Raw genomic sequence first — 20,625 nt, forward strand, 5'->3', positions numbered from 1 at the left:
GGGGGGGGGGGGAAGGGGATGAAGGGGTAGAATTATAAAAAAAAATTGGTGTATTTATAAATGTAATGTAAATGTTTGTCTTTAAGAAGAGGAGATGATCGGCTAGTACCCCTAAACTGCATCCAAGGTGGTGGAAAAGAAGGTGATGGGATGTGTAGGATAGTTGGGAAGGAGGAAAGAGGAGAGGTAGTGGTCAAGAGGGGGAGGAAGGAAGAAGGAAGTAGGTAGGAAGGTGGAGGGAGTGTGGATGCGGGGGGGGGGGACCGCCGACTATTTCTGAATACCTAATGAGTAGGTTTTTTATGTGTTTGTTTTTCTAATGAAATGCACCATATTTGTATTATTTGCTCATATGTTTATTTGAAAAAATTAATAAAAACTTAAAAAAAAAAAAAGAGCAGAGAACAAAAGAACAGAAAGCCCTTTTGTTGTTAACACAAAATTGGGCGAGGGATCCTTGGGTGCTCTCTGAGCTTGGCTGCTTTCTTGCAGACATTTCATTATCCAGCTAGGTAACATCATCAGTGCTAGGAAGAAGGGGTTTTGTGCTTTTATATTCTACTACAGGGGTCGGCAACCTTGGCTCTTTTATGACTCGTGGACTTCAACTCCCAGAATTCCTGAGCCAGCATGGCTCAGCTTGGAAACCTCTCCCTTTCCCCTCAGCGTGGCTGGCTCAGGAATTCTGGGAGTTGAAGTCCACGAGTCATAAAAGAGCCAAGGCTGCCCACCCCTGTTCTAGTAGCACTGATGATGTTACCCAGTTGGGTATTGAAATACCTGCAAGAAAACCAACAAGAGAGCATCAAGGACTCCCTCATGTCAACCCTGAGCTACAAATATTCTCCTTTAATGGTACAGAACGTAGTGTAGGGAATAAAAGGAAGCCCAGGATTAACCAGAGGTCTTTTTATTCCATTTCATCAAAGTACAGAAGGTATTTACAATGCTGAAATTTTAAGACGCCACTGAAGGGTTATTCAGCAGCAGCATTTAAGAGCAAAACCCTAAGAAAAGATATTCAAGAACTATTTGATTAACCTAAAGCTAGATTGGGATCTTCAGGAACCCAAAGGTTCTTGTTTCTGAGTACGCTTGCATAGAGTTATGATAGGAATCTAAAATCCTGCTCTTAAAAAAAAAGACCTCCTAAAGCACATTCCTTTTGAACAGGTTTGGAAATATGGATCTGAATTCACGTTTAACATTATTTTAAGCATTCTTATGATGAAGTGAGAGAAGAAAAGTACTTGAAAGAATATGAACTTCTCAGGAGTGGAAGCTAGTCTCATTGCCTCAGACACCGATGAGAATCTGGTCAGGGATTTGGAGAATGGGTCTCTTTCATTATACAATCCTCTCTTACAACAGTTCGTTTAATGACCGTTCAAAATTACAACGGCACTGAAAAATGTGACTTGCGGCCTTTTTTCACAGTTACGACCTTTGCAGCATTCCCCCACGATGATGTGATCAAAATTCAGACATTTGGCAACGGGTTCCGTATCTATGCCCTTTGCTATGTCCCGGGATCACGCGATCCCCTTTTTGGGATCTTCTGACAAGCAAAGTCAACGGGGAAGCTGGAGTCACTTACCAACTTATCAATTGCAGTAATGCACTTAACTGTGGCAAGAAAAGTCATAAAATGGGGCAAAACTCACTTAACCACAGAAAATTTAGGCCTCAATTGTGATCGTAAGCCGAGGACAACCTGGAGTCTGTTAGCACCCTGGCTTCCCACTCTTCCCATCAACTCTTAGGAAAGCCACCAAGAGTTATCTGTTCTGTTGCTAAGTATTGGTGCTAAAGTCCTTCTTTTTTTTTTAAACATATTTTATTGGTTTTTTGTTTCTTAGAACAAAGTGCTTAAGACACACCGTGGAGCTGGGGTAATCAAACATCCAAAAATAAAACCATATATAAATAAATCACTACATTAGATATTCCCTCTCTTATTTCCCTCAAATAAGATAATATATTTAAAACAATCCATTTCTAGATTAAATTTCTATAAATTCTAAACCTGTTTGTAAGTCTTATAAATTTACAGTTACCATAGTCAACTTTAACCTTAAATAAACGCATTATCACTTCAGGTATCCTTTCCAGATGTATTCTAGTTCTGATCTCTTAAATCCTTAATTTTATCACAAGTCTTGTTTATTTCTTTTTCCACTACACACTATGTATCCTGATTAAAATAAAATATTAGTCTACCCTATACATATAAAGTCCATGTGCTAAGGTCCTTCTTAAGAAAGTGTCTTGTCCTAGCAAAATTGGATGAGGATTTCTCTGAGAAATATGGAAAAGCTGCCCACCCATTTTTTATTTTTATTTTATTTTTTGCCCCAAGTATTGATGGAGGATTTAATAAACGTTGGTTAGGTTGGGTACCTAATCTTGTTAATATTTTAATATTTACCATTTTAATTGCAAGTCACACAAAGTCACCTTACAGAGTGAGACAGGCAGCATTTACATTTAACCAATAAACAGTGCTTCCAAAAAGAACAAATTCTTGTGACTTACCCCAGGGGATGTAAACTTATTGACCACAAAGGGTCCCAGATGGAAATTGCACAGGCGCAGGAAGAGGTTACAGGCTGGCCCTGGAAGCAAATATGACAGAACAGGTGTATGAAGAAGGCATACAAGTTACCTGCCAGGACATTAGCATCTTCTGCAGTCACCTTCCTTCAACGCCAACGCCCCCCAAGTCACCCAGAGTTGCTGCATTAAAATTTAATAAATAAACAAATAAATAAACTCGGGAGCAACCAAAATGATCAAAGGCCTGGAGACTAAAAAAATATGAAGAACGGCTGCAAGAATTGAGTATGGCTAGTCTAGAGAAAAGAAGGACTAAGGGTGATATGATAGCAGTATTCCAGTATTTGAGGGGCTGCCACAGAGAAGAGGGGGTCACGTTATTCTCCAAAGCACCAGAGGGCAGGACGAGAAACAATGGTTGGAAACTGACCAAAGAGAGAAGCAACCTGGAATTAAGGAGGAATTTCCTGACACTGAGGACAATTAACCAGTGGAACAGCTTGCCTCCAGAAATCGTGGGCGCTCCATCCCTGGAGGTTTTTAAGAAGAGACTAGACAGTCACTTGTCTGAGATGGTATAGGTTCTCCTGCTTGAGCAGGGGGCTGGACTAGAAGGCCTCCAAGGTCCCTTCCAGCTCTATTCTATTCTATTCTATTCTATTCTATTCCATTCCATTCCATTCTATATTCTATTCTATTCTATTCTATTCTATTCTATTCTATTCTATTCTATTCTATTCTATTCCATTCCATTCCATTCCATTCCATTCCATTCCATTCCATTCCACTCCACTCTACTCTCTTATTCCTATTCCTATTCCTATTCCTATTCCTACTCCTATTCCTATTCCTAATTCTACTCTACTCTACTCTACTCTACTCTACTCTACTCTACTCTACTCTACTCTACTCTACTCTACTCTACTCTACTCTACTCTACTCTATATAAATTTTCCCTTTCCTCATAAGATAGGAGCTACAAGAAAAAGACTCTTCTTGATGGTGGCACCCCAGCTACATGTATGAAAGTTAACTGATCCTAGAATTGTAACTTTAGGAAAAGGCATTTAGGACCATCAACTCCAACAAAATTGTAATTATTTGAAGATGCACTAAAAGCCATGTTCCCATTTGAACCGGGCAGAGTCTATTTTCTGCGGTGTGCTCATGAGGTTATCCTCACGGTCCCCAGTTCAGGAGGCAAAGGCCTTATTTCTACCAGCATTAAAACATTTTCCTCCCTGTTCCAACACTACATGTGGTCGTCGAATTAACAACCATTCATTTAGCGACCGTTCGAAGTTACAACAGCACTGAAAAAAGCGACTTGTGACCGTTTCTTACTTACGACCATTTGCAGCATCCCCACAGTCACGTGGTCAAAATTCTGACGCTTGGCAACTGGCTCATATTTATGACGGTGGCAGGGTCCCCGGGAGGTCACGTGATCCCCTTTTGCAACCTTCTGACAAGCAAAGTCAGTGGGGAAGCCAGATTCACTTAACAACCGTGTCGCTAACTTAACAACTGCAGTGATTCCCTTAACAACTGTGGCAAGAAAAGTCGTAAAACGGGGCAAAACCCGCAACAACCGTCTTGCTTAGCAACAGAAATGTTGGGCTCACTTGTGGTCGTAAGTTGAGGACTAACTGTATCTAAGAACAGCCCACGGATGCGTCGTATCTGCTAAGCCTTGTCAATCGTTACCATGAAGGAAATTCAGGAAAGTGATCGGGATAGAGGCTGGCCAAGGGGACAACGAATTTCATCCCTGCATAATTTTTGATGATGAGTGAACACCAGAACTCAGCTGTGACCAAAAAAAACCCCTAAGCCATCAAAAAATATATTTAGGAAGATCAGCAAACCTATGGTACTCCCAATGGTGTTAATATTATTCGTGCCAATGAGGGCAAGTGCTCAGGATTTATTCAACTTCGGGGCAGCTACAGGTTCTTCAACTTATTCCAGAACTTCCAAATAACTTAAGTATCAGAGCGTGCACAGCCTTATTGCACTGAGATAACCCAGGAGTAAATACAGTAAACAGTGGTCTAGGTTTAAATGGTGGTTTATCTTACACTATCTACAATATCATACACCAGGAACAATATACATACATATGTTAATACAGCAGGTCCCCAACACACAGCAGCTGCAGCAGGAAACGGAAGAGAGAGAACACATCTGCGGAGCCTTTTTATACAAGGCTCTTAAAGAGACACAGACCCTGCTGAGTCATTCCCATCATTACATCATACATCTTACATCAGCTGGTTAGCTTCTAAATCATCTTGACATTAAGACTAAAGAAAGTTCAGTTGCCATTTCTGCTGCTGTCTTCAATTTTTTTTAAAAAAACACGTTTTTATTGAAAGAGCAGCTTCTCAGCACGTATGTTTGTTTAAAACTGATTTGAAGTTACAGTGTTAGAAATTTATCTTCTAAAACAGGTCCTTTTCAGGCCAATTTTAATTTCATCCACAAACTGCCTTGACTGAATAACTCAGTGCTGGTAAAGGGCCTACATAACTAATCATCTACATTTTTATTTTTATTTTCTCCTTCCAGAAATCCTCCCAGATGATGTAAAGAAGGCCAGGGACAAACTACAGGTCAGTCCTCGACGTACAACAGTCAAGCCCAAAATTTCCGTCGGTCCCTCTTTAGTGAAACATTTGTTAAGTGAATTTTGCCCCATTTTACGACCTTGCTTTGCCACAGTTTTTAAGTGGATCACTGCAGTTGTTAAGTTAGCAAAAAGGTTGTTAAGTGAAATCTGGCTTCACTGGTCAGAAGGTCGCAAAAAGGGATCACACAACCCTGGGTCACTGCAACCGTCGTAAGTATGAATCAGCTGCCAAGTTTCCGAAGTTTGATCACATGACTATGGAGATGCTGCAACGGTTGTTAAGTGTGAAAAATGGTCGTAAGTCGCTTTTTTCACCGCCGTTGTAACTTTGAATAGTCACTAAATGAACTATTGTAAGTCGAGGACTACCCATACCCCAATGCAAACTTCCAGTGCCGGCACAAATGTCAACTTTTTGTGGGGGAGGGATCTGTCAAAAAGGGGAGTCCTTACCAATAAGAAGCCCAACCTGGCGGCAGGCCATGACGGCCGCAAAGACCTTGGACCTCTCCTGCGAAGTGGTGGAACGGGTGAGGTAGCCAAAGATGGAAGCACCTGCTCCAGTTCCCACACCTGTAGTGGAGATCCAGAAAAGAGCGTTGGAAAACGAAGGAATGGCAAATGAAGCACATCTTCCCTCACCCACCCAAAGGTGTTTTTTCACGGGGCAACTGGACTTCCTTGTTTTTGCTTTGAAGACGTTTCGCTTCTCATCCAAGAAGCTTCTTCGGCTCTGACCGGAAGGTGAGGGAAATGGAAGGATTTATACTCCTTGCAGACAGCTGGTCATTTGCCTTCTTTTAGAGCAGGGGGTCTTCAAACTCGGCCCTTTTATGACTCGTGGACTTCAATTCCCAGAATTCCTCAGCCAGGCTCGCCTGGCTGAGGAATTCTGGGAGTTGAAGTCCACGAGTCATAAAAGGGCCAAGTTTGAAGACCCCTGTTTTAGAAAGTCATTGAGGTCACCTGGGGGTTTATCCGTGTCCTCAGGGTCACCTGAGTGGTGCAAATGGGTGTGGAGCCTTTGTCACGGTTCCGATAAACGAGACCAGAAGAAATAAGAACTCTGAGGCAATTGCTTGCCTCAAAGAACACTTTTAATGGCCACATAATATCAGCACGAACAAAGGTGAAACCAAGACTGAAAGTTACCCCCCCAAAAAAGTTACAAAGTAAAAGTTGAACTCCCCACCCATTTATGTGTCATACATCACAATCCCCAATTAACACCTTTGGCGGGCTCCCTAATGGTAGCTCCAAGCCCGCCAAACACTTTAGCTGCTTGACCTTGGTTCCCACAAGAAAGTTATTGTTTTGTATTCAGAGTGTTTGAAGGTCTGACAGCCTTCTTGGAACTGCTGAAAGGACCGTGTTGTAGACTGGAGGTAGATGATGTCATAGGGGACTGGAGGCTAAAACATATAAGGAACGGTTGCTGGAATTGGGTATGTCTAGTTTAACGAAGAGAAGGACGAGGGGGGACATGATAGCAGTCTTCCAATATCTCAGGGGCTGCCACAAAGAAGAGGGAGTCAAGCTATTCTCCAAGGCCCCTGAAGGCAGGACGAGAAGCAACGAGTGGAAATTAATCAAGGAGAGAAGCAACTTAGAACTAAGGAGAAATTTCCTGACAGTTAGAACAATTAACCAGTGGAACAACCTGCCTCCAGAAGCTGTGGGTGCTCCAACACTGGAAGTTTTTAAGAAGAGACTGGACAGCCATTTGTCTGAAATGGTATAGGGTTCCTGCCTCAGCAGGAGGTTGGACTCGATGACCTCCAAGGTCCCTTCCAACATTATTATTATTATTATTGTTGTTGTTATTATTATTATTATTATTATTATTATTATTATTATTATTATTATTATTATTATTATTATTATTATTATTATTATTATTATTATTATATCCCTCCCCCTCTGTTGCTGTTCAGTTTTGACCTAGATGGCCTCTTTGACCCCTCTTTCAAACCAGCGGTCAGCTGTTCTCTCATCAACCCACCCAAAGCACGTTAGCCCATTTAGCCGTCTTTGTTTGATGCCTTCAAGATTTGTCCAGCTAATATCTGGCTGGTTGGGCAAGATATTTTCTTTTAAAGCAGTTCTCTTTGTTAAATTTAGAACAAGGGTAAGAAGACCAAGCGTAATACATTTCAAATATTACAAAATCAGCTCAAAAACTACAAATCCAAAATATAATTGAAGTCCTGTACTTGTGCAATACTCTTAACTTGACACTCGGCCATTTTGGGGGGGGGATTTTCACAGTACATGGACCAAATAAGCTAATTTGGTGCCAACAGGTTGAGCTGCAAAAGAAGGTTAGAAAAGCACATTCATGTTTTTGCTGGGCCTTTTGCCTAAAATGTTAAGTTGTGTGGAAAGAGGAGGAAAGAGAAGCAAAGGGCTGATAGACTTGCAGAAACTTAAGCCCCCCCCCAATTAAGGAAAAAGTGAAGAAAATTCTCTTATTTATACCTTAAGTTCAATTAGTTGAGTTGGGTTTGGGTTGAATTAGACCAGGGGATCTTCAAACTTGGCCCTTTTATGACTTGTGGACTTCAACTCCCAGAATTCCTCAGCCAGCGTGCCTGGCTGAGGAATTCTGGGAGTTGAAGTCCACAAGTCATAAAAGGGCCAAGTCTGAAGACCCCTGAATTAGACTCAGAAAAATGGTCCTCTCCGGTCCTTACCTGCTACTAGTCGGCTGCCAAGGAGCATCCATTTGGAGCCACCAACAAAATACATGAAGTTTCCTGAAAACAAAGACAACGTTAAGAAAGACTAGAAGCAAGATGGCTTGGTGGAGATCAGACAGCCATACATCACAGACCAGAACCCAGCTGGAGTGAAGCTGCCCATGATGCCACCAAAGTTGATGGCACCCAATTCTAAATCATTCGTGGTCAGCAAGATGCTAGGTGGGGTTTTGTGCCCAGCAGAACAGCTCCCTCACTAGGATCAGGGGAACAATTGGATTATGGGTAGATGTGTCTCCTAAACCTGGAAGGAGTGACTGATTCACTGTTGGAATAAATTTCCTGAGGGTAAGGTGGAACAATGGATCAGTGGAACAATCTATCTCTGGAGACTATAGGTTCTCCATTTCTGGGGGCTTCCAAAAAGAGATGGACAGTCACCTCTCAAGGATGGTTTTGCTGGTGTTCCTGCAGAAGGATGGGTTAGATGATCCTTGCAACTCTACAGTTCTATGGTCCTGGAATTAAATGCCTGGCCAGAAAGGAAAGAGTCTCTATCTGTACTGTGAAATATACAGTATACGCATGGGTAATTGTTGCCATGGATTACCTTCTCAGACAGGTAATCCATGTCTCTTATGTTATTTTTATGGTGTGCCACACAGTCAGCCACATGTTCAGACTGGATTCAGCATTTTTGCCCACCAATCAAAGACCTGGGATAGGCAGATGGGGATGTTTGATGATATTAAAGGTGCTGTCACAGGATGAAAGCTATTCCAAGTAAAGCTGCCTTTTGCAATTTGCCAGTTTTGTCAATGGTGTTCAAAGTGGTGCTCCAGATGTTTTTGGGATTGCACCCCGGGCACCTACTTACTATTATACTACCTTTGCTTTCTTTTGTCACAGAAATTCCATTTCCACTGTTGCGAAAGAAAACAAAGGTAGTACCAATCGTATAGAGCAGGGGTCTTCAACCTTGGCAACTTTAAAACTTGTGGATTTCAAACTCCCAGAATTCCTCAGCCAGAAACCACTATTGGTTTCTGGAATTCCAAACTCTGTTCAATGATATTTATTAAGGTCAGAATCTGATCCTCACAAGAGCATCCTTTCCTGAATCCTGCTTGTTCTTCACACAGGTATGCATCCGGTCGATGCTGCAGTCTCCTCAACAACACAAGGCATAAAACTTTTCCAGGGCCTAATAACAACGTCTTGCTGTTCCAGTTGTTTACAACTGCTGAGGTTCCCTTTCTTTGGTACTTTAATGATTACCCCTTGCCTCCAATCTTCTGGTACGTATTCCTGGAGCCAACAGTTGCTTAATAAAATAGTGTGTTCTTGCTGTCTCCACCAGCTCTTCGGAGATCTGATCTAAGCCAGCTACTTTTTTTTTTTAATCGACCATGTTGTATCCTCAATTTCAGTAACTGTAATTGGTTCCATATTGTGTAATGTTGGTAAAATCATATGTTGTTAACGGGCTAGGCCAGGGGTAGGCAACCTTGGCTCTTTTATGACTCGTGGACTTCAACTCCCAGAATCCCTGAGCCAGTCACGCTGAGGGGAAAGGGAGAGGTTTCCAAGCTGAGCCATGCTGGCTCAGGAATTCTGGGAGTTGAAGTCCACGAGTCATAAAGCGNATAAAGCGGCCTAGGCCTAGGCCAGAGGTAGGCAACCTTGGCTCTTTTATGACTCGTGGACTTCAACTCCCAGAATTCCTGAGCCAGCCATGCTGAGGGGAAAGGGAGAGGTTTCCAAGCTGAGCCATGCTGGCTCAGGAATTCTGGGAGTTGAAGTCCACGAGTCATAAAAGAGCCAAGGTTGCCTACCCCTGGGCTAGGCTGTTTCAACATGTCGCTAAAGCATTCAGTCCAATGTTTGTCTTGTTCTTCTTTACTAAGCAACGTGTTCCCATGTTGATCTTTAATTGGTACACTGGCATTAGTTCAAGTTCTTGTTAGTTCCCAGGCAAGGAGAAGATAGCATCTGAACATCGTTCTTTGCTGGTGCATCCTGTATTCTCAGCTGCTTTTCCTTCCAACCATCTTGTTTGTCGTCGTGGCAAGTACGTTTAACTCCACGTTCCAAGGTTTCATATAATCTCATTGCTTCTGTCTTCTCTTGATCTAACTGGCATTTTGCTTTGTTTCCGTTCGCCAATTAGCTGCCATGTTCTGTCTTAGATCCACCATTCTTTTTGGATCCCTCTTATTCAGCCGATCGTACTCTCCTCTATTTCAACTATGATTTCTTTAAAGAGTTTCTAACGTGCTTCAGGATCTTCAATATCAACAAAAACATTAAGTTTTTTTTTTTAAAAAAAACTTTACGTCCAAAGCTCAGGTTGTTGTTGTTAGTTGCGAAGTCGTGTCCGACCCATCGCGACCCCATGGACAACGTTCCTCCGGGCCTTCCTGTTCTCTACCATCTTTTGGAGTCCATTTAAGCTCACGCCTCCTGCTTCAGTGACTCCATCCAGCCACCCCATTCTCTGTCGTCCCCTTCTTCTATTGCCCTCCATCTTTCCCAGCATGAGGCTCTTCACCAGTGAGTCCTTCCTTCACATTAGGTGGCCAAAGTACTTGAGTTTCAGCTTCAGGATCTGGCCTTCTAAAGAGTAGTCAGGGTTGATCTCCTCTAGGACTGACCGGTTTGATCGCCTTGCAGTCCAGGGGACTCGCAGGCGTCTTCTCCAGCACCAGAGTTCAAAGGCCTCCATTCTTTGGCGCTCAGCCTTTCTTATGGTCCAACTTTCACAGCCATACATTGCAACTGGGGAAACCATGGCCTTGACTATACGCATTTTAAAGCTCAGGTAGATGTCATAATATGAAAAGATAAAGGTTTCCCCTCTACATTCGTGTCTGACACTCCATTTCTCAGATGAGGGAGCCAGTGTTATCCAAAGACGTTTCCATGGTCACGTGGTCGGGATAACTTATATGCTGAGGCACACCGTACACTGTTGCTTTCCCACCAAAGTGGTACCTATTTATCTACTTGCATTTACCTGCTTTCAGACCGCTAGGTCGCCAGCAGCTGGGGCAAGTGATGTGAGCTGGGGTCTTGAACATGGGCTGTTAGCTTTCCAGCTGACAAAAGCTCAGCATCTTTAACCATTAAGCCGTGGCGCTCTCTCTTAGAAAGAAGTCACCCTATGCATTCTTTGCCTATTGTTTTGATCACGGGTTGACTTTTATAAAGGCGTTTTGATGGCGAACCACTTTCAAAAGTGCTAGGGCAATGGTGGCAAACCTATGGCACGGGTGCCAGAGGCGGCACTCGGAGCCCTCTCTGTGGGCACATGCACCGTCTCCCCAGCCCCGCCTCCTCCCACAGCCCCTTCCCCACCAGCATCCCCCCCCCAGAGAAGAGTCGCCCTTGGGCCTGGCCCACACGAAGCAGCGCAGCCAAGGACATGGTAGCCGGGGACATAATTCCACCCTTGCGCCCCGTCGCGCGCAGATGATGCTGCAGGGCACGGGCAGAGGGCGTGGCCGCCATGGCGCTGCTGGGATGCCTGGGTGATCTGTGGCGGGCCATGGAGGTGGTGGGTGGCCCAGTGGGCAGGGCAGAGCGGGGACGGGGGTAGGGGGGCAGGTTTTGGGCACTCGGTCTCTAAAAGGTTCGCCATCTCTGTGCTAGGGAAATCAAACATAAGTTCAAAGGCAAGAAATGACTTCAGCCAGAGCTGTCCAAACTTGGCCGCTTTCAGACGTGTGGACTTCAACTCCCAGAATTCCCCAGCCATCTGAAAGCGGTCAAGTTTGGACAGCCCTGATCTAAGCAAACAAGAGAATAATGCTAAATCTTTTCCCTTCCTCGTCTCTCAGCCATTCTTAATCTTTAGATCAGAACTGTTCGGATCTATACAGAAATGCAGCTGGCTGAGGAGAAGGCCTGTTACCTTCATCTCTGTTTCTAAGCTACACCCTCGTTTGTCACAGCACTTCCACGGAAAAAAAAAAGTTCTCTGCTTGCATCTACCCCTTGATGCACACATGTCCTGGCAACCCCTTTTCTCTACGGCAGCGTTCCTGAACCTTAGCAATTTTTAAGATGTGTGGACTTCAAGTCCCAGAATTCCTCAGTCAGCCAGGCTTCTGCTTTTTTCTGACACGTCCCAAAGTAACATGAGTTTAAAGAGGCTTGGGATAAAACACAGGTCTACCATCTGAAAATAACAATAAAATAAAAATAGACTAAGGTATAAAAATAATACAGACGGTCTTCAACTTACAACAGTTCATTCAGTGACAGTTCAAAGTTACAATGGCACTGAAAAAAGTGACACAACAACAACAACAACAATAATAATAATAATAAAGTTGGAAGGGACCTTGGAGGTCATCTAGTCCAACCCCCTGCTCAGGCAGGAAACCCTATACCATTTCGGACAAAGGGCTGTCCAGTCTCTTCTTAAAAACTTCCAGTGTTGGAGCATTCACCGCTTCTTATGACGTTTCACACTTATGACCATTGGAGCTTCCCCATGGTCATGTGATTTACATTCGGATGCTTGACAACTGGCTCACCTCTATGACGGTTGCCATGTTGTGGAGTTATGTGATCCCCTTCTGACAAGCAAAGTCAATGGGGAAGCCAGATTCACTTAACAACCGTGTTGCTAATTACACAACTGCAGCGATTCACTTAACAAATCTGGCAAAACTGTCACAAAATGGGGACTTAACCAACGTCTCACTTAGCAACATAAATCTTTTGCTCAATTGTGGTGATAAGTTGAGGACTACCTGTAGTTAAAAATAAATTAAAAAGAAAACAAAAAATAATAATTAAAAAGGAAAAAAAACCAAACAAACTCAGAGAGAAGACTCAATGAACCACAAGGTCTTTTTTCTACCGTCAGTTTTCTATATTTTTATATTTCCACAATGTGGACATTTATTAGGCTCCATCGTACTGGAGGGGGAAAAAAAATATATGGAGCTGCAGGGGCTACAAAAGAGAGAAAACGGCGATTTGGCAAAGCAGAATCCATGCCAACCTTTCTGTCAACGCAAGGATGGGTGAAGAGCAGTGCCGCTCACCTGGGGGCAGAAGATGGCAAACTAACTTGTGAGGGGCAACCTGTGCCAACCGCCCCCCCCAGCAGGGTCCAACTCACCTGCTATCTGAAATAAGTTGGCAAACATGATGCTCCCTTTGGTTCGATGGGTCCGATCGGACCAATATCCAAAGAAGGGGCCCGTGATTAAGCCAGCGAAGCTAAAGGCGGAGAGAGCCAGGCCCAAGTAGTAGGGTTCGGCATTCAGCTTTTGCAGGTAGGCCCAAATGGTGGGCAGGATCACCGCTGAGCATGGAGGAAGAAAAGAGAGGCAAAAAAGAAGAAACGGGTCAAAAGAAGCATGCATCAGAAGACGCCCTTCCTATATAGCCAAAGATAACAGGCGGTCCTCGGCTTACGGCCACAGTTCAGCCCAAAATTTCCACTGCTAAGCAAGACGGTCATTAAGCGAGCTATGACCCGTTTTATGACCTTTCTTGCCACAGCTGTTAAGCGAATCACTGCAGTTATTAAGTTAGCAACACCGTTGGTAAGTGAACCCGGCTTCCCCATTGACTTGTCAGAAAGTTGCAAAAGGTGACCCCAGGATATTGCAACCGTCATAAGTACATGCCAGTTGCCAACCGTCGGAATTTTGATCACGGGACCGTGGGGATGCTGGAAAGGTCGTTAAGGGTAGAAAACAGTCATGGGTCATTAAACAAAGGTCGAGGACTGCCTGTATCATTTTGAATGAGGGCTAACAGCAGATTCCCACCAAGCATACATTTCTACTCTTATGCCCCAACGATTTCCTTTCTCATTTTGAAATCCCTAAGGTGTTGGTTTTGTTTTTTTTCTTTTTTCCTGGCTGGATGACAAGTTCAGCTTTGCTCAACTCAAGTTTCAGACTGCCAAACCTTTGATCCGAGCTATGCAGCTGCTGTGGTTAGCCACGTTTCTCAATTAGCTTAGAACCAAGCCAGGGCTTGGATGACTTCTTTGAAGCTCCGTAGGTGGGTTTATACAAGAGGCTAAGGCCCAAACCCCAAAACAACAAACCCACATTATAGCTTTCTGCCAAAGTGTTAAGCGGGGTCTTATCTTGCTTGTTTTCCCTTTAAAAAAACAACAACAACCTTCATTTCTATTGCCAGTAATGTGGTCGTACGGAAACCACAACTAAGGGGAGGGGAAAGCCGGAAACAAAACTGAGGATTTATACATCGACCTGAGAGGTATTTTTATTTGATATGTGCTTATATTTTCTATTTGGTATATGCTTATATTTAAGTGCAGTACAAGATGTGTTCTCCCCACAAAGACCACCCTGTGGGTGAGGTTGGACTGAGAAACAATTAGTCCTCACAAACATTCGTTTAGTAACCATTCAGAGTTACAGCAGCACTGAAAAAAGTGACTTATGATAGTTTTTCACACTTACGACCATTGCAGTTACAAATTCCTGGTGTGTCCAATTGCATTTGGCTAATACATTTGGCTAATTCTATTCTAAAGCCATTTTCTGGACTGGCACAATACATGAAACCATGAGCTACCTAAATAGATGACAGTTAGAGTCATCCAACTCACCATGGTCAACTTGGTACAGCCAACTCACTATGGCCAACTTGCCACGGTCAACTAGGCACAGCCAACTATGGCCAACTTCTCCTGGTCAACTAGGTGCTGTCAACTCGCCATGGCCAACTCATGGCAGGACATCTCATAGGAAGACAATTCAACAATTCAATTTAAGTATTTAAAATTTATAATTTAAAAATTATTTTAATTTTTGTCATCCACATTTTTATTTTGCCCCTCTTTTTGCATCCTTTCTTTAATGATTCTATTCCAGCATTTCTTCAACATTTGTGTAACTCTTGTCCTGTGGGGAGCTGGCCATGGCAAGATGTCCTGGAACGAGGTAGCCACAGCAAGTTGGCCACACTGAGTTGGCCACACCAATTGGTCCTAGAGCAGGGGTAGGCAACCTCGGCTCTTTTATGACTCGTGGACTTCAACTCCCAGAATTCCTGAGCCAGTGTGGCTCAGCTTGGAAACCTCTCCCTTTCCCCTCAGCATGGCTGGCTCAGGAATTCTGGGAGTTGAAGTCCATGAGTCATAAAAGAGCCAAGGTTGCCTATCCCTGGCTTAGACCTTTCTGAAATGTCCTTCTCACGCCCTCCTCTCCTTCCGACAGCTGAGAAATCTTTTATATATGGACTGTCCAGTCTATGGCTCTTCCTGAGGTCTCCCAAGGTCTTTTGCCCAGGCCATTACACCCAGGAAGCTTTAATGGCTGAGGGGCAACTAGAACATGATTCAACTCTCTCCCAGTCCCACTTCACCACTCCTCCGATTGACCCATTCATGGTCATTTGAATCCAGGCCTGTCAATGCTCAAGATCATATTTCTGAGCCCTCTCTTTTCTGATCTTGCAATTTACTTCTCTCAGGAGCCCAGGAAGCAATGTGGGGTGCATTCCTCCTGCAGAGTGTCCTTGTCCCCCAAATTCTGAACCATTAAAAAAGTGTCAACAAGCTTCATTGGAGTGAGATTCATGTGCTTCCAAGGTCTCTCAATCTTTAGGAATCAGTCTAGCTCAGGGGTAGGCAACCTTGGCTCTTTTATGACTCGTGGACTTCAACTCCCAGAATTCCTGAGCCAGCATGGCTCAGCTTGGAACCTCTCCCTTTCCCCTCAGCATGGCTGGCTCAGGAATTCTGAGAGTTGAAGTCCACAAGTCATGAAGGGGCCATAGTTTCCCCATGCTGGCTCAGGAATTCTGGGAGTTGAAGTCCATGAGTCATAAAAGAGCCAAGGTTGCCTACCCCTGGTCTAGCTGGTACAGCAATTGAAAACCCCACTGAACACCTTCCATGCTTATATGCATATATATTCTTCACACAGCTGGTTTCTAAGTATGAGGTTTTAACAACCTCAGCTCTGGACCTGCAGTTTCCTGGAAGGAAAGCAGTTTGATAACTGGGCTAAGGCATCACAAACCAGTTTTTTTAATAATAGCCTTAACGTGATTGTTTAATTGTACATCTTCCAGGTTTGCACAATTGGCTGCACTGGTGCCCTCTGCAAACAAAAGCTTGACTAAGCACTATTCAGGTTTGGTTCCAAAACCAAGGAAGGATTATGCAAACTTTCAAATTATTGTTATGCAGACACACGACTTCAACAGGGAAAGACTGATCAAAAGGGCATTGATTCCGACTGTTTGTCTTCTAAGCAGTGTGACTTTAATGTTCAATACAGTACAGGTGGCCCTTGACTTAAGACGACCACAATTGAGCCCTAAAAATTTCTGTCGCTAAGTGAAACATTTGTTAAGTGAGCTTGCCCGGTTTTACGACCTTTCTTGCCACAGTTATTAAAGTGAATCACTATAGTTGTTAAATTACTCAAACTGTTGTTAAGTCAATCTGGCTTCTCCCTTGACTTTGCTCGTCGGAAGGTCGCAAAAGGGGAATCGTGTGACCCCGGGACACTGCGACCATCATAAGTATGAGTTAATTGCCAGGCATTTGAGTTTTGATCACATGGGCAGCGGTGGGATTCAAATAGGTGAATAACCGGTTCTCTGTGTGGATGCCGCTTCCGGAAGTCCATTCTGGGCCTGGGCAACAAAAAATTAGCTACCGGTTCTGCCGAAGTGGTGCGAACTGGCTGAATCCCACCACTGATCTCAAGGGGACACTATAGCACCGTGGTGGCGAACCTATGGCACGCGTGCCACAGGTGGCACTCAGAGCCCTCTCTGTGGGCACGTGTGCCGTCACCCCAGTCCTCGGCCTTCAGCTGGGTTTTATAAAACCTTTTCGCTTTAGACCTCCGCTGCCCTGTGCAAAAAAAAAAAAAGGTTCAATCAATCAGTCAATTTCAACTTCTCGTGGGAAAAAAAAGATCTTGCAAAGTTGGAATTGATTGATTGAACTTTTTAGTCCCACCCAGTCTGCCGTTACCACCGCAGCCACGCCCAGCCAATGGGCCACACCCACCCAATAGGCCAGGCCCACCCAGCACCCGATGATACATAAGTGGGTTTTGGGTTGCAGTTTGGGCACTCGGTCTCTAAAAGGTTCACCATCACTGCTATAGCAGTTATAAGTACAAAAACTAGTCATGTCACTTTTTTCAGTGCCGTTGTAACTTTGAATGGTCACTAAATGAACAGTTGTAAGTCGAGGTCTACCTGTAATACAGGGACAGTACATTCCTACAAGACTTACCATTGGGATCAATATCAATAATAAGGATTATGGGATAATTCAGTACAGGAATTAATGGCAAAAGGCAGGTTATTATGCTCACCCCTGAACGCTGCAGCAAACAACAAGTTTCAACTATTATTTTAGCTGTTTATACTTAAGTCAAAATAGAAATAGCTTTTTGCACTGTGAATTTGCTATCAAATATGTTATAGGGTCGACTTCAAAAGACATTGCTCTGTATAGGTACAGAGATCTGGAAATGGTGGGTTGATATTTTAGTGCACTACAATTTTTACAAGAGTTTTCAGCAGGATATAATCTAGCCTTGAAAGAAAACAGAAGACAAGGCTAACCAGTAGCAAAGCGGGTGGAGAGAAGCAACCTAGAACTAAGGAGAAATTTCCTGACAGTGAGAACAATTAACCAGTGGAACAGCTTGCCTCCAGAAAGTGAGGGTGCTCCATCACTGGAGGTCTTTAAGAAGAGATTGGACAACCATTTGTCTGAAATGGTATCAGTTCATTTGCAAAAAATCAATCTGTATGGTTGCTAAATAGTGGATATCAACTTCGTGGCATGTAATCCATCAATCAATAATACGGTGTATTTTAAAATCAAGGCCAGGAAGAGATACTGTTGAAATTCTACTCACAGATAAAAATCATAAAATTGTAGGGGTGGCAGCCAAATGTTTAGCTCTGACTATAAAAACAAAACTAATATATTTGAGTTTTTAAAGCTTTGCTGTATTATCTATTGACTTTTTAAAATCTGCTATGCTGTTTTATCTTATGCTAAAACAGTGGTTCTCAACCTTTTTAATGCCGCGACCCCAACCGGTCGTAAGTCGAGGACTAAACCGGTCGTAAGTCGAGGACTAAACCGGTCGTAAGTCGAGGACTACCCAACCGGTCGTAAGTCGAGGACTTTCCCTGCCCGGGAGCGCCACGCATGCGTGGTTCCGCCCCCTGCGCCGGCCGAGGCGTAGCAAGCGGCAGAGACGGAGCAGGCCGACCACCAGCTGGCCCAGCCCAAGGGAGGTAAGGCACCCACCGGAAAAGGGGGAAAAAATGGACAAAAAAAATGGCGGACAGCCTTGCTTGGCGACCCCCGTGAAATGGTCAATCGACCCCAAATGGGGTCCCGACCCACAGGTTGAGAACCACTGTGCTAAAACTTTTGATTACCTTTGTACTTTGTTATTCCAGTCTTTTCAAACATTCTGTACTGAAACATCTGCTGAAATGTTTTTTTAAAAAACATCTACTGAAATGGGTTTTTTTTAAAAAAAAGGTCAAAGGTGGGTTTGGGGATCAGGTGTCATCACATTTTCAAGTACTAACAGAGAGAGAGAAAGACAAAACCAATTTTCTGTCCACTCTCTCCCCTCCCATTTACAATTTTAGAATCCCAGGTCTTCTCCCCCCCACACACACACTTCAGTTTCTTTTCTCTGAACTAATTAGACTAAGTGACTTTCATAGTTTATTTATTTCTCACTTGTGTCTCTCACCTTCCTTCCATTATGGCATATTTAGCTTTTTCCCTGGCAATCTAAATCCCAGATGATAACAAATCCCAAATTTCTCACCTTCTCATGTACAATAAAGTCCTCTGGTCACCAAACCAGACTGACCCAAGCTACACTTAACCCAGACTGTTTCTATTCCAGTAAGATTTACACCAGGATCAAATTCAGTTTCTTACTGAAGGTTATGGTGGGATGTGCACCGAATTAATTAACTTCTTTCAAATAAGCATCCAGAGATTAAGAAATTGGCTGGAAAAACTTCAAGGTCAGCTGATAAGTGAATGACACTTTAATTTGCTCTATTTAAATCCCATCTTTTCTGAGAGCAAAATCTATCAAACCTACAGAGGGGTTTTCCCTAATTCTGTCCTTACAATAACGATCCTAGTTGGGTGTGCAACTGACTCTTCATGGCCCAAATGTACTGGCTGTCTGAAGAGCAAGCCTCAGAAAGCTAGGCAACAAACTTAATTCAAATTTAAATTTAACAAACTTACTTTAAGAGTCATTGACTGAGATGGACAGTTATAGAAACTGAACAAACAAACAGAGATGAAATCTCTGAAAGTATGGTTTAATGAATAAACCACAACTGGTTGGGTTCACTTAGTTCATTGTCCCATAAATCTTTTTTTTTTATGTCCACCCTTCCAGGTGAACCAGTCAGGAAATGTAACTAGATGATCTAATTCTACTTTATTGTAAGGCTACGTTAACTTAATCTCGCAAATCTGAAGATACAAATCTCCAGTCACCATTTTTAAGCACCTGAACAATTAGGGTGGGTCTTTCCTACATTTCTTCCTCCGACCGTTAAGCCACTGAGGCGAGGACGGAGAAAAGAGGCTAACAAAGGATCCGCCGAAGAGAAAGGGCGTAAGGACCTCCAGTAAAGGTGTAGGATAATGTCAATGACTCGGTCCTACGGGCCGAAAGTGTGATACTAACTAACTGACTAAACGGTTTGTTTAGAATAAAGTAATAAACTGTTTCACTGAGTTAATAACCTGGTCGCTTTACGTCACCTCACAGTATACTTGGATTTCAGTGAGGCATTTGATAAAGTAAACCACAGCCTACTTCTTGGCAAGCTCGAAAAATGTGGGACAGACAGCATCACCACCAGATGGATTTGTAACTGGCCGACAAACCGTACTCAACGAGTAGTCCTCAATGGTACTACATCTACATAGAAGGAAGGAAGCAGTGGGGTACCACAAAATTCCGTCTTAGGCCCACTACTTGTCAATATCAATAATAACAATAACAATAATAATAGTTGGAAGGGACCTTGGAGGTCTTCTAGTCCAGGGGTAGGGAACCTTGGCTCTTTTATGACTCGTGGACTTCAATTCCCAGAATTCCTGAGCCAGCATGGCTCAGCTTGGAAACCTCTCCCTTTCCCCTCAGCATGGCTGGCTCAGGAATTCTGGGAGTTGAAGTCCACGAGTCATAAAAGAGCCAAGGTTGCCTACCCCTGTTCTAGTCCAACCCCCTGCTCAGGCACGAAACCCTATACCATTTCAGACAAATGGTTGTCCAGTCTCTTCTTAAAAACCTCCAGTGTTGGAGCATTCACGGCTTCTGGAGGCAGGTTGTTCCACTAGTTAATTGTTCTAACTGTCAGGAAATTTCTCCTTAGTTCTAGGTCGCTTCTCTCCTTGATTAGAAAAGAAGGACTCGGAGTGACATGATAACAGTGATCCAATATTTGAGGGCTGCCACAAAGAGGGAATCAACCTATTTTCCAAAGCACCAGAGGGCAAGATTTATTTATTTATTTATTTATTATTTCAATTTATATCCCGCCCTTCTCCCGAAGGACTCAGGGCGGCTCACAACATTATTAAAACAAAGAAAGACCCACACACCCCACCGAATAAAACCAAATTAAAACCAAAATTTTTATGTTGTGATAATTAAAATTTCTAAAAAACCCAGTTTAAAAATCCTCCCTAGGCCAGGC

General features: G+C 43.4%; 1 protein-coding gene across 1 annotated transcript in view; it reads right to left on the bottom strand.

Moving 5' to 3' along the window:
• The window catches only part of LOC107298409 (major facilitator superfamily domain-containing protein 8), a 46,893-nt gene that overhangs the window by 15,733 nt on the left and 10,535 nt on the right, over positions 1-20,625 (bottom strand). Inside the window, exons 2-5 of the mRNA XM_015827788.1 lie at positions 13,022-13,207; positions 7,882-7,944; positions 5,642-5,761; positions 2,536-2,615 (exon numbers count right to left, since the gene is read on the bottom strand). Coding sequence (XP_015683274.1) covers positions 2,536-2,615; positions 5,642-5,761; positions 7,882-7,944; positions 13,022-13,207 — 449 coding nt within the window. The remainder of the gene's footprint in view (positions 1-2,535; positions 2,616-5,641; positions 5,762-7,881; positions 7,945-13,021; positions 13,208-20,625) is intronic.

Source organism: Protobothrops mucrosquamatus, unplaced genomic scaffold (genome assembly GCF_001527695.2).
Source record: "Protobothrops mucrosquamatus isolate PMUCROS unplaced genomic scaffold, P.Mucros_1.0 scaffold3951, whole genome shotgun sequence".
Classification (NCBI taxonomy): Eukaryota; Metazoa; Chordata; class Lepidosauria; order Squamata; family Viperidae; genus Protobothrops; species Protobothrops mucrosquamatus.